Source organism: Chrysoperla carnea, chromosome 1 (genome assembly GCF_905475395.1).
Source record: "Chrysoperla carnea chromosome 1, inChrCarn1.1, whole genome shotgun sequence".
NCBI lineage: Eukaryota > Metazoa > Arthropoda > Insecta > Neuroptera > Chrysopidae > Chrysoperla > Chrysoperla carnea.
Window position 1 is genome coordinate 111,250,423 of NC_058337.1, and position 13,574 is coordinate 111,263,996.

Genomic DNA, 13,574 nt, shown 5'->3' on the forward strand with positions numbered 1-13,574 from the left:
GAATATTCGAATATCTAATTTGTCAGAACGGTCAGAACAAAGTCGCTAATAGAGATTATTGGACGATTTCAAATCGTACCTGTATAGCCGTTCTTATACGATATATATATTTTTGAACACGAGCTTGAAGCGCTTAAGTTTTAAATATTCAGCCAATTGGAAAGCATCTTTTATAAATATTTATTACATTTCTCTTTACATACAGATGTCAGAATCAGGTATAGCAAATTTTTAATTGAAAATTCAAATGTATATAAAAAAGATATGAAATTCAAAAACATAAAAAAAGCATTGTTTGCGAATGTAAATAAGTTCTCAGGAAGATAGGCCAAATCGATAAAATACCTGTCTTCTAAAACAGCAGGGCATAATGTGTATATGTATGATGGTCTGGTCATCCTAGGTATAATAATATGATTGTTATGTAGGTATAGGTAGGTATCTACCCAACATTTGTTTTCTAGCTTCACAAAAATATATAAACTATATTGGATATTATTTGTGTTAGACAATATTTTTGTCTGTAGGATATTTGTTTAATAAATGTAAATATTCATATATTTTTCGTATTCATAAATTCACATATTTTCTACTTACTATGCGTTTACAGTGTGAAACAGAAATATCGCTCATTCACGAATTTATAAGACGTAAAGATCATGGAAACAAGACTTACTTTACTGTATGTAAGTACAGCCCTTATCATCAACTTCCCAGAAACTGAAAAGAAAAAAATTAAATGTTTTTAATGTATCACTCGTGCTTTCTAAGCAAGAAGTCTTGGGAACAATATCAGGCACTAAAAAATTTTTTTATACCATGTATATGTTTTTAACGCTTAAAAATATTGAGGATATGAATAAAATTTTGGTATAGGTGTTCATAAAATCACCCAATTAGTCCATTTCCAGTTGCCTGTCTGTCTGTCCGCCTGACAACACGATAACTCCAAAACAAAAAAAGATATCAAGTTTAAATTTTTACAGCGTGCTCAAGAAAAAGTCAGGTCGAGTTCGTAAATGAGTAACATAGGCCAATTGGGTCTTGGGTCCGTAGGACCCATCTTGTAAATCGGTAGAGATAGAACAAAAGTTTAAATATAAAAAAATGTTCCTTATAAAAAAATAAATAACTTTTTTTTGAAACATTTTTTTGAAAACATCACTGTTTACCTGTAAGAGGTAAATATGTATTGAGAGGTAAATATGAGAGATGTATAGTATGTATTGCATGGGAATATGTGTGTGTGACATGTATGTATGGCTGGATAACTCTCTTTATTTGCATGACGCGAGAAAACGTTTCCATAATTAATACTGTCTATACATGGTATTTCAACAATTCACTCAGTCAATTGTTTGTTTTCACTTGTTTAATATTACAATTATTCGTTAAACCTGTAGCTATTGTAAATATTTGTTTTACAGATCATCACAAATTATTATTTAATTTGTTTTTTGTACCACTTTACTAATGATAAAATTTTCAATTTTTTAACATTAACAGAAAAATTTAAAGTTATCGTCTCCTCCTCAACGTCCCAATTCTGGCGCAGTTATTCGAGATCCATAAGACTATAAATATATTATTGCGAGTATGAAACGTAAAGATATATTGAAAATATCGATTTTGATTTTCGGCCCCGTTACAATACCTTCGCTATACTGGGAAATCAAAAAGACGATAAAAAATTTATGTAAAGGAAAGGGGTATAATTAAATTAAAACGTTTTTCAGCTTGTGCGCTCATATGCTTCAGGACGATTATAGTCCTACAAAGATATCCTATTGATAGTCGTGAACGGCATTTCTGTGACATTTTGTACATTTTATTCTTTCTAACTTTTCAATACTTCTATATAAATATGAATAAAATATTGTTATATTATTTTATATACCGACATTTTATTTAAGTTTATGTAAATATGTGAAAAGAAGGATCTACCTAGTATTCTTGGCTAAACGAATTATATTACTTTTTAATTTACTATTTTTATGAAAAGATAATCTATTGCCTATACTTACCTACTTGACCGATATTAAATTCAAATTTTAAATATACTTATCAGGGCCGGATTTAAAATTCTGCCGCCCTGGGGCACTGAAGAAAATGCCGCCCTCTGACTGAAATTTTATTTTAATAGTTTTGATATCTTATTGGAAATAAATTAATTAAACTATTTTAATAGTTTTCACTTAAATTTCTTATATTATACAAAATTTTAATTTGATAAATAATGCATAAATTATATTTCTTGGAAGATAAAATGTTCATTTAAAAGAATTAGTTAATTATATATTGTATAGAAAATGTTTCCTCACTTTCCAAATTTTGCCGCCCTAGAAAATTTACCGCCCTGGGCGCTAGCCCCGATTGCCCCTAGTGTAAATCCACCACTGATACTTATAGTATAATATTTGTATTATTATTTTTATATGTGGGATGAACGAATACAGTCAAACCTGGTTGAGTGAGACTGGGATAAGCAAAAATAATAAAATCTCTATAAATGAGACAGGATCTTCTATAAGAGAGAGCCGTTGCTCCCTCATGTCCCTCATGTGCCTATTTAAGAGAGAAATCAAGTGAGTGAGAAACCTCGATAAGCGAAAAAAAAGATTGCGGTCTCTTGAGCTAGCTCTCACCTATGCAGGTTCAATTGCACTTTGTCAAAATAGAGATCAAATTTTGCACCATTTTAATTAACAATATTTGGGTAATTAATTTAAACAATCAAGCTTTGATAGATAATTTTTCACCAGTAAGTAACAGGTAGGCCTCGTTTAAAATTAATAAGATACACCTTTTGTCAAAACACGGTAGAAAAGGTAGGGATTATAGGATTTTTCTAAAATAAAAACATAAAAAGTTTGTTTATAATATCTTTTAATAGTTTTCTTAATGAAAACCTTCAAGGAGGATGACTCACCAGTAAAAAAAAAGAAATTAGTAGATAATGACCCAAATTTTTAGTATGTTATAGTTGTTGATGTTTATGAATAGCAACTTTTTTGTAGTCAACAGTTAACTACATCTAAACTTCATTCTTAAATACTCCTTTACCTCCATGGGCGTAAAAATTTGTGGGGGTGGGGATTTAGCTTCCAAAACTCCCATATTGTACGTCCATGTATTGATATTACTTATAAGGTTGATATGAATTGTATTGTATGAAAAACAATATCACGGAACCAATTTTTTTTTCAAAATCGCGCCATCCGTTCTAAAGTTATAGAAGAAAAAAAATTTCAAAATTCAACTTCAAGAGCGTAAAGCGCCAAAACGGAGCAACTTTAACTAGGGCATGATTAGCTCAATCGAATTATTTTGTGCTAAGCTATATGTGGTAGAGAATTGAAAAAGATCTTTAAGTGCTACCCTGTATATTAATAACTTATGAATCCTAAGCAGTAATTGTTGTAAGTTGTAGGAATGCCTCCTGAAATATCTTGAAAACTAATATAGGGATAGGAACAAAATCTTCAGTAAAAAAATTATATAGTAAGAATTAATAAAATTATTATTTATATTTACAAATTTTAATAAATCGTCCGAATTATATTTGGTTGATAAACAGATTTGTATTGTTTGAGCAAATCCTCTGTTAAATGTGTTTCTCGGCTGCAAGTATGATTCATAGTGACAACACAAACTGGATTAGTGCCGTCGAAATAGTCTACGGGGTAAATTTCTATATTTAAACGATAAATATCATTCATAATTTCATTTAGACATGAACATTGCCAGGGGTTTCGACCGAATCGTAGAAACTTTAATTTGGATCGTTGTAAGAAATCTTTATCAAAGAATGTTAATCTATTTCCATGTAAATGTAACCGTTCCACGTAACAATCTTCACCTTCAAATATTTCTGGTGATAAATCAATCAACTGATTTTCGTCTAATTTTACTTCAAATAATTGTGGAATGTTAAACAACTCATTAGGAATAGATGCTAACATATTTCCAGATAAATCTAATTTTTCTAAAGACAGCATGTCCTTAAATAGTTCACCATCAATTGTTTTTATTAAATTTTTATTTAACTCTAAGAGATTAACATTTTCTAAATCATCAAAAATTCCCAATTTCAATTCTTCAATTTTATTTCCGCCCAATTTTAAAATTTGTAAAGTATTACCCATCGCTTTGAACAAGTCAGAGTCCATGGTTTTTACTTTTGAATATGAGACATCCAAAGATATTAATCTAGATAAAGGATTCAACATATACGATGACAAATGTGTTAAATTACTTCCCGATAAGTCTAAATTTAAAATACGTGAGGATTCATCAGTGTATCCCTCATGAAAACCATTAAACGCTCCTTCTTGGATGTCCGTGACACCATTAGAACTTAAACTTAATTTATTCAACTCTACAAGCTTAGAAAATATATTAGGTTCAAGTTGTTTTAACTGATTTTGATATAACATTAATGTTTTTAAGTGAATCAAATTATCAAATGAACCAGGTTCAATATAGGTAATTTGATTTCGTGTCAAAAACAATTCCTTAAGATTAGTTAGATGAACGAAAACATCTTTCGGTACTGAAGTTAAAGCATTGCCTTCTAAAGTTAAAAAATTTAATTTTTTTAAATATCTAAAAACATTCGCATTTAATTTTGAAATTTGATTATAGCTTAGAAATAAATCTTTTAACTTTGCATTCCGTTCAAATAAATTTTCGGGTAAATCTGTTATCTGATTTTGGTGTAATGACAAAAATAAAAGATTACGTAAATATCGTAATATTCCCGAAGGTAATGATTTAATATTATTATAACTTAAATTTAAATGCTCCAATCGAACAGTGTCTTTAAAAATATCATCCGATTCAAAATCAGAAATTGCGTTTGCATAAATTCTTAAGGTTTTTAAACGACGTAAATGAAGGAAAAAATCATTTTTTAAAACTTTAAAATTACATCTTGCAAAATTTAATTCTAAAATTGAAGACGAATGTAAACTTGATTTGGTCGCAATTCCCGATAAATCTGAACGAAATGAATCAGGTTTTAATTGTGATATTGGATTACCATCTAAATCGACCCGTTTTAAGTTAACATTTTCTAAAAATGTATTCGATTCAATGTCTTCAATTAAATTACCGCTTAAATTTATTTCTTTTAATTGTGTTAAAGATGTAAATATATTTTTTATAATAGTTAAACGATTTTGTCCAAGATTTAGTTGAACTAAATCAGGTAATCGTGCAAATGTTTCACGTAAAATATTCGTTATGGCATTATGGCTTATGTTTAACACACGTAATTGAACATTACCTTCGAACATTTTCGATGGTAATGATTTTAATTGATTATAACTTAAGTCTAAATAAGTTAACGATGGTATGTTTCTGAATGCCTCGGATTCTATATTTTGGATACCATTACCGCTTAATTTTAACGCAGATAGTTTTGGATATGCTATGGCATTTTTTTCCAGTCTTCTTATGATTCCACTAATTGATTCTAGTTCAGTATACAAATCCTGTAACAAATACAATTGGTGAAAATTATAATTATAAGGGTTCTTTAAATAACCTACATCTATTTGCTTAAAGTTATTAAATCAAGACAAAAATATTTCATCTGTAAAGAAAATAAAAATCAGTGAAAAATTCAAAAATATATTGCAATGGTTTTCTTGTTTTATATTTTTTATACCGTCAGCAGTTGCTGAGCATCCCGCCAAAACTCACATTAGCTTTCTGTACTCCAGTCTGTCTGTCAGTAAATACAATAACTCGAAAACGCAAAAAGATATCAATCTAAAATTATTATAGCGTGCTCAAGTCGTAAAAAGTGAGGTTGAGAGAACACGGGTCAACTGTGGCTATTTAATAGTGACTATCTTTCTTTACTTACATGACGTAAAAAACAAACGAATGGGTAATCGACATTGTCTATACATGGTATTTCAATAATTTACTCATGTAGTATCGATTTTTGACGTTTTTTTTGAAAATTACTCGCCCAATCGTTAAATGAACCCGATTTTTGTGTTTTTTGGGTCAAAATTACCTTATGTACTGAGTTTTATCTAAATTGGAGACAACAAATTTTTCTTGATTTTTTGAAATTTTCTAAAGGGGTACTTACCCCTTAAAAAAAATCGAAAAAATCTACAAAATTTTTTTATTTCGGAATTTAATGAAAAACAGTTTATAAAGTAATTTTGACCCATAATATCCAAAAATCGTATTCATTTGGCGATTGGAAGAGTATTTTCTGAGCAAATGGTCATGTAGTATCAATTTTTGACGTTATACCAAATGAAGTACACAAAGAGGTTGGAACAATTATTTAAAAAAATGTTTAAATTAAAATTTATTAAATATGATATACAGTTACCTTATCTTGCAGTGCATTTAGTTTTTGTAAATTTGAATAATAACATTTTGCTATAGAACGATTAGCAATATTAATTCTTTCACATTCAGATGTAATATTTTTAATATTTAATATTAAAATTAATCCACTAAATATTAATTGATAATACTTCATTATAAAAAATAATTTTTTTAAAATTGACAACTACTAATATTTTAAAACATATTTCAAAAGTTGTGACTTTGAAATCTTTAAAATGAATTATAATATACAGCGAACTGTGTATAAACCAATTTTATAAGGAAAAATTAATTTAAAAAATAACCAGTTATGTTAGTAAAATACGTAAGGTCACGTCATAGGTAAGAAAGAAATCGTTTTATTGTAGGAAAAATAATGCATATCTAGTTACAAGGCTATTTATTATTCAATTAAAAATTTATTAAAATTTTTTGATCATACAAAACTTTGTATTAATATTAATAATATTTATTTTAAATATTTTTTTTAATAAAAAATTGATTTAGCAACATCATCTCAAACTGATTAGGATCAACATAAATTTCAAATTATGTAGATTACAAAACATAGAGAGATAATACAGGTAATATAGAAGCTAGTTACTCTTGTCCATAATGCACTAAATTACAAGAGTTACTTTTTTATTTAAATAGGTTCAGTATCACGTACTGAATGTAAATGCACAGAATCCTTACAAAAATCGACAGCGGAAGTGCCTCCATTTTTAAGGAAAACCGTTTTAGGCTATATTTGCATAACCGTGCACTATAGACCAAAAATGGTAATAACCTTTATTGTAGATTATTAAATTACCTACCTTTTTTGTAAAACAATTTTTTTTTGTATCACTATCTTTATGACTTATTCGACTATCATGATTTACTTTCTGCCTAATGAATAAAAAATCGAAGTTTAAAAAAATTTTACCTGAATTTTGGTTTCTATCAAAATATTTATGTCGTTTTTTTATAGAGACCAAGAATAAATGTTTATTAAGAAAAAGGTTCAAAGGTTTTCTTACTTACAAAATTAGTCAATCTTAAATTTAAAACAAAAACAAACCAGAAAGCTAGAAAATATGGCGAGAAAATATTGTTAAAAATACCATTTATTCAAAATACCAAAATTTTATAATTAGTACCAAACATTTTAAATAAATTTTTAACTCCAATCAACCGTTCGAATAACATTACTATGTTTAACAGATTTGTATTGTTTGAGACAGTCGTCTGATAAATATGTTTCACGTGTACAAGTTTCATTCATACTGACAACACACACTGGATTAGTTCCATCGAAATAGTCCACAGGATGAAATTCTATATTCAAACGATAAATATCGTTCATAATTTCATTTAGACACGAACATTGCCAGGGATTGAAACCCAGTCGCAAAAATTTTAATTTGGATCGTTGAAGGAAATCTTTATCAAAGAATGTTAATCTATTTCCATGTAAGTGTAACCGTTCCACGGAACAATCTTCACCTTCAAATATCTCTGGTGATAAATAAATAAGCTGATTTTCGTTTAATCTAACTTCAAATAATCGTGGAATATTAAACAACTCGCTTGGTATGGAAGCTAACATATTTTCGGATAAATCTAGTTTCTCTAAAGACAGCATGTTTTTAAATAATTCACCATCAATTGTTTGTAACAAATTTCGATGCAGATCTAAATGATTTACATTATCTAAATTATCAAAAATTCCTACTTGTAATTTGGCAATTTTGTTTGCGGCTAAAATTAAAATTTGTAATGTATCTCCCATAGATTTGAAAAAATCAAAGTCTATAGTTTTTACACTTGAGAATGATATATCCAGTGATATTAATCTAGATAATGGAGCAAATATATTATACGATAAATGCGTTAAATTACTTCCGGATAAATCCAAATCTAAAATTCGAGAAGATTCATCAGAGTACCCATCGTGGAAACTGTTAAACGTTCCATATTGAATGTCAGTGACACCATTAGCTTTTAAACTTAGACTATTTAATTCAATAAGCTTAAAAAATAAATTCGGTTCTAGTTGTTTTAGTTCATTTTGATACAACATCAATGTTTTTAAGTGAACCAAACTATCAAAGGAACCAGGTTCAACATAGGTTATTTGATTTCGTGTTAAAAACAGTTCTTTAAGTTCAGTTAGATGAACAAAAACATCTTTTGGTACTGAAGTTAAAGCATTACCTTCTAAATTTAAATGATTTAATTTTTTCAAATATTTAAAAACTTCTGAATTTAATTTAGAAATTTCATTATAGCTTAAATGCAATTCCTTTAATTTGGAATTTCGCTTAAATAAATCCCGGGGCAAATCTGTAATCTGATTATATCGGAGTGTTAAAAACTGTAAGTTCCTTAAAGGACTGAATATACCTGGAGGTAATTCCTTAATGTTATTATAACTTAAACGTAAATGCTCTAATCGAATATTATCTTTAAAAACATCATTCGATTCAAACTCAGAAATTTCGTTTGATTGAATATTTAATAGTTTTAAACGGCGTAAATGAAGAAAATAATGATCTTTTAAAATTTTAAAACTACATAATCCCAAATTTAACTCCGTTATAGTAGCTGAAGGCGATTGAAATGGTACATAGGTATTGGCAATTCGTGATGTGTCCGATCGAAATGTATCAGGTTTTAAATCTGATAATGGATTATAACCTAAATGGACTCGTTTTAAATTAACATTTTCTTCAAATGTATTCGGTTCAATTTCTTTAATCTGGTTACCAACTAAATGTATTTCCTCTAACTGCGTTAATGATGTGAATATATTTTTTATGACAGTTAATTGATTGTTTTCAAGATTTAATTCAATTAAATCAGGTAATCTTGCAAATGTATCACGTAAAATATTAGATATCGAATTTTGACTCATATTTAAGACCCGTAATTGAACATTACCCTCAAACATTTTTGAAGGTAATGATTTTAAATGGTTACCACTTAAATCTAAATAAATTAATGCTGGCATGTTGCTAAAAGCTGCAGTTTCTATATTCTGGATACCATTATTGATCAATTTTAAAGTTGATAATCTTGGATACGCAATGGCATTTCTTCTTAATGTTTTTAATTTACCCTCAATAACTTGCAATTCATTAAATGAATCCTGAAAAAAAAATTATTTTCTTTAGAAAAATTTAAATGATAATAATTATATTTATAATGAAATGATGTTATTGTAGATTTAATTAAAATTTTGAAACTAGTAGATATTTTTGAATTGGTCATAGGTAGGTATTACACAAAAACCGTAGGACTGGTGTTAATAACAGTAAAAAATCAAAATTTTCAAACTAATCTCTCGTTCACTAAAAAACTTTTATAAACAGCACTTACCGTATTTTGTACAGCATTCAATTCTTTTAAATTTGAATAATAACATTTTGCTACAGAACGATTGCCAACATTAATTCTTTCACAATCAGTTTTAATATTTTTTATATTTAATATTAAAATTAATCCACTAAATATTAATTGATAATAATTCATTATAATAATTATGTTATAAATTATTTGAAAACATACTATTTTAAAACATATTTTACAACTTTTTTTGAGTTTGTGATATTTTTTAAATTAACTATGAAAAAATTTTATGAGGAAAAATTGAATTAAATGTATACAGGTTTGTAACTCAGATTTGTATATGGTCACGTGATAGTCTAGGAAGCATTTATTCATTCAGTTTGTTGCTGGAAAAAATGATAATTAAGAAGCAAGGTTAATAGTAATATATCCATTATTTATTTACATTTTTATACTGTATGTAAATCGCAGTACTAACAGTAGAACTAGGTATATGAAGTGTGTTAGCTACCTCAATCTATATCTTACGATAAAAATACAGTCTGAGCCTACATTTCTCTAACGGAGCCTACAGTTCGAAAAAGTACACAAAAATTTGAGCATTTAGGTAAATAAACATTCCTCAATTAGCTTGACCGATGTAGAATTCCACAGTAGCTAAAAACAGATAGAGAAGTAATAAACAAGTGATAAATATCAACAGTACCTAATTTAGCTTCTTTTTATTGATAGGCAATTTTATTACAGATATGATACACAAATTACTATAGTTTTTACACTTGAGTATGATATATCCAGTGAATTGATAAAAATTCATAATTAAATGTAATTTTTTTGACTTATTAAAAACGATAAATTGAACATATTTTACTAGTTTTGTGTTTGCTATAGAAAAGATTTAATTAAGAGTTACAAATCTTATAAATATACAGATTCAGATGAGTTACTGAGATCCAGGCATCCAGGCGAGGTCACGTGATATGCCGTTGGGAAATATTCATTCATTCACTTTGTTGTTTGTGTTGGGTTTATTATCAAATGGCAAGGCTATAATATATACATTGTTTATCTACTTCTGTAAGTCTATACATTTACGTAGAAATATGGCGGTAATATAAGAAAGAATTTTTAGCGAATTGCCGAAGGAAATGGAGCTATTTCTTTTGTACTAATTCTGGAATTTTGAAAAATTTTTTCAAATGTTCATCGATCCTACCTAATAAACGTCAAAAATGACCATCGTCAAAATTTATATATGTATCTGTCTAGCTGTAGCAATTTAAGTCCGATTTGAATAAAATTTGGTTTGGAAGAAGGGGGTTTTCATCTTTCAAAGGTCAAGTTCGTTAATGAGAAAAATCGAAAGATAAACAAGGGGTAAGGGATGTGCAAAGTACAAAATTTTGAATTTTTTTGAAAGTACTCTTGAATTTTTTCTCTAGACGCTTAGTTTTCGAAATTAAAATTTTTGGAAAACTAAAATTTCAATATTGGATTATTATAAAAATGTTTTATTTTTTAAATCTATGAGGGAATTTGCTTAGCAAACTTTTCTTTGAATTTGAGTTGAAACATAGTCATTGAAATAAATACGACGATACTCGAAATAATATTGTATATTAAGAAATTCTATTTAAAAAACAAAATTAAAAAATCTACAGCCTTGTATTTCACCAAATATCGATATTTCGATTTCAACGCAACCATCGTCATTACCTAAATTTATTCAATTAACACATTACAAACATTCTTTACAATGTTCTTATAAACATTCTTTACAACTCTACTAACACTAATCGAAAAAAATTATTTTACCCCTTTTTGATAGTAGGTCCCCATGTAAACGCTCCTATTTTGCCTATCGGAGAAATTTTAAATAGCAATTACAAAAATTGTAGGGGGAGGGGAGTTGAAATTTAGGTAAATTTTTCTATTAATGTCGATTTGAGTATCAGAAGTGTATGCTCTTTTTAGTTTCAATTCCATTCAACTGCTCGAAAAACTGTATCATGATCAACAGATTTGTATTGTTTAAGTAAATCCTCTGCTAAATATGTTTCTCGTGTACAAGTATCATTCATTGTGACAACACACACTGGATTAGTTCCATCGAAGTAGGCCACAGAATAGAATTCTATATTTAGTTGATGCACATCGTTCATAATTTCATTCAGACATGAACATTGCCAGGGATTGAAACCAATTCGTATAAACTTTAAACACGACCGTTTTAAGAAACCTTTATCAAAGAATGTTAATTTATTCCCATGTAAGTGTAACCGTTCCACGGAACAATCTTCACCTTCAAATATCTCTGGCGATAAGTAAATTAACTGATTATTGTTTAATCTTACTTCAAATAATCTTGGAATATTAAATAGCTCGCTAGGTATAGATTTTAACATATTTTCAGATAAATCTAATTTTTCTAAAGATAACATATTTTTAAATAATTCACCATCAATTATTTGTAACAAATTGCGATGCAAATCTAAGTGATTTACATTATCTAAATAATCAAAAATTCCCACCTCTAATTTCTCAATATTATTTTCGGCCAATATTAAAATCTGCAATGTATCTCCCATTGATTTGAAAAAATATATGTCTATAGTTTTTAAGTTTGAATTTGAGACATCCAATGATATTAACCTAGATAACGGAGAAAAAAGATTGTAAGATAAATGCGTTAAATTACTTCCCGATAAATTCAAATCTAAAATACGTGATGATTCATCAGCGTATCCATCATGAAAGCTATTAAATGTTCCATATTGAATATCTGTGATACCATTCGAACTTAAACCTAATTTACTTAATTCAATAAGTTTAAAAAACACATTAGGCTCAAGCTGTTTTAGCTTGTTCTGATACAACATCAATGTTTTTAAGAGAATCAAATTATTAAAACTTCCGGGCTCAATATATGTAATTCGATTTCCCGACAAAAACAATTCCTTAAGTTCAGTTAAATAAACAAAGATATCTTTTGGAACCGATTTTAAAGCATTTCCTTCTAAATTCAAGCAATGTAAATGTTTCAAATATTTAAAAACTTCTGTATTTAGTTCGGAAATATCATTATAACTTAAATGTAAGTGCTTTAACTTGGTGTTTCGTTTAAATAAGCCCGGAGGTAAATCTGTTATCTTATTTTGATGTAATGATAAAAACTGTAAATTTCGTAATGGATGGAATATACCTAAAGGTAGGTCTCTAATCTTATTATAACTTAAAAATAGACGCTCCAGTCGAAGATTGTCTTGAAAAATATCATTCGATTCAAACTCAGAAATTTCGTTTGTTTGCAGATTTAAAATTTTTAAACGCCGTAAATGAAAGAAATAATGTTCTTTTAAAATTGTAAATTCACATAATTTTAAATTTAATTCAAGGATAGTAGCCGATGGCGTACGAAATGATACATATGTGTTAGCAATTCGCCATGTATCCGATCGAAATGTATCAGGTTTTAAATCTGATAATGGATTAAAATTTAAATGAACTCGTTTTAATTTAACATTTTCTACAAATGTATTCGGTTCAATGTCTTTAATTCTATTATCAACTAAATTAATCTCTTCTAATTGTGTTAATGACGTTAGTATATTTTTTATAACAGTTAATTTATTATTTGCAAGATTTAATTGAATTAAATCAGGTAATCTTGCAAATGTATCACGTAAAATATTACAGATGTAATTTTCACTCATGTTTAGGACACGTAATTGAACATTACCCTCAAACATTTTCGAAGGTAATGATTTTAAATGATTACGACTTAAATCTAAATAAATTAATGCTGGCATGTTGTTAAAAGCTGCAGTTTCGATGTTCTCGATACCATTATTAATTAATTTTAGAGTTGATAATTTTGGATACAT

General features: G+C 27.9%; 2 protein-coding genes across 2 annotated transcripts; both read right to left on the reverse strand.

Moving 5' to 3' along the window:
- Window positions 1-3,539: 3,539 nt before the first annotated feature.
- LOC123293480 (protein artichoke-like) lies at window positions 3,540-9,484 on the reverse strand. The gene is made up of 4 exons (XM_044874329.1): window positions 7,525-9,484; window positions 7,286-7,299; window positions 6,359-6,493; window positions 3,540-5,495 (listed from the first exon to the last, which is right to left on the reverse strand). The coding sequence occupies exons 1-4, from the start codon at window positions 9,350-9,352 to the stop codon at window positions 3,540-3,542; spliced, it is 3,933 nt and encodes a 1,310-aa protein (XP_044730264.1). The 5' UTR covers window positions 9,353-9,484.
- A 2,182-nt stretch (window positions 9,485-11,666) lies between these two features.
- Window positions 11,667-13,574, reverse strand: LOC123293490 (leucine-rich repeat-containing protein 15-like). Its single transcript, XM_044874340.1, has 4 exons — window positions 13,430-13,574; window positions 13,064-13,273; window positions 12,389-13,021; window positions 11,667-12,004 (listed from the first exon to the last, which is right to left on the reverse strand). The coding sequence occupies exons 1-4, from the start codon at window positions 13,572-13,574 to the stop codon at window positions 11,667-11,669; spliced, it is 1,326 nt and encodes a 441-aa protein (XP_044730275.1).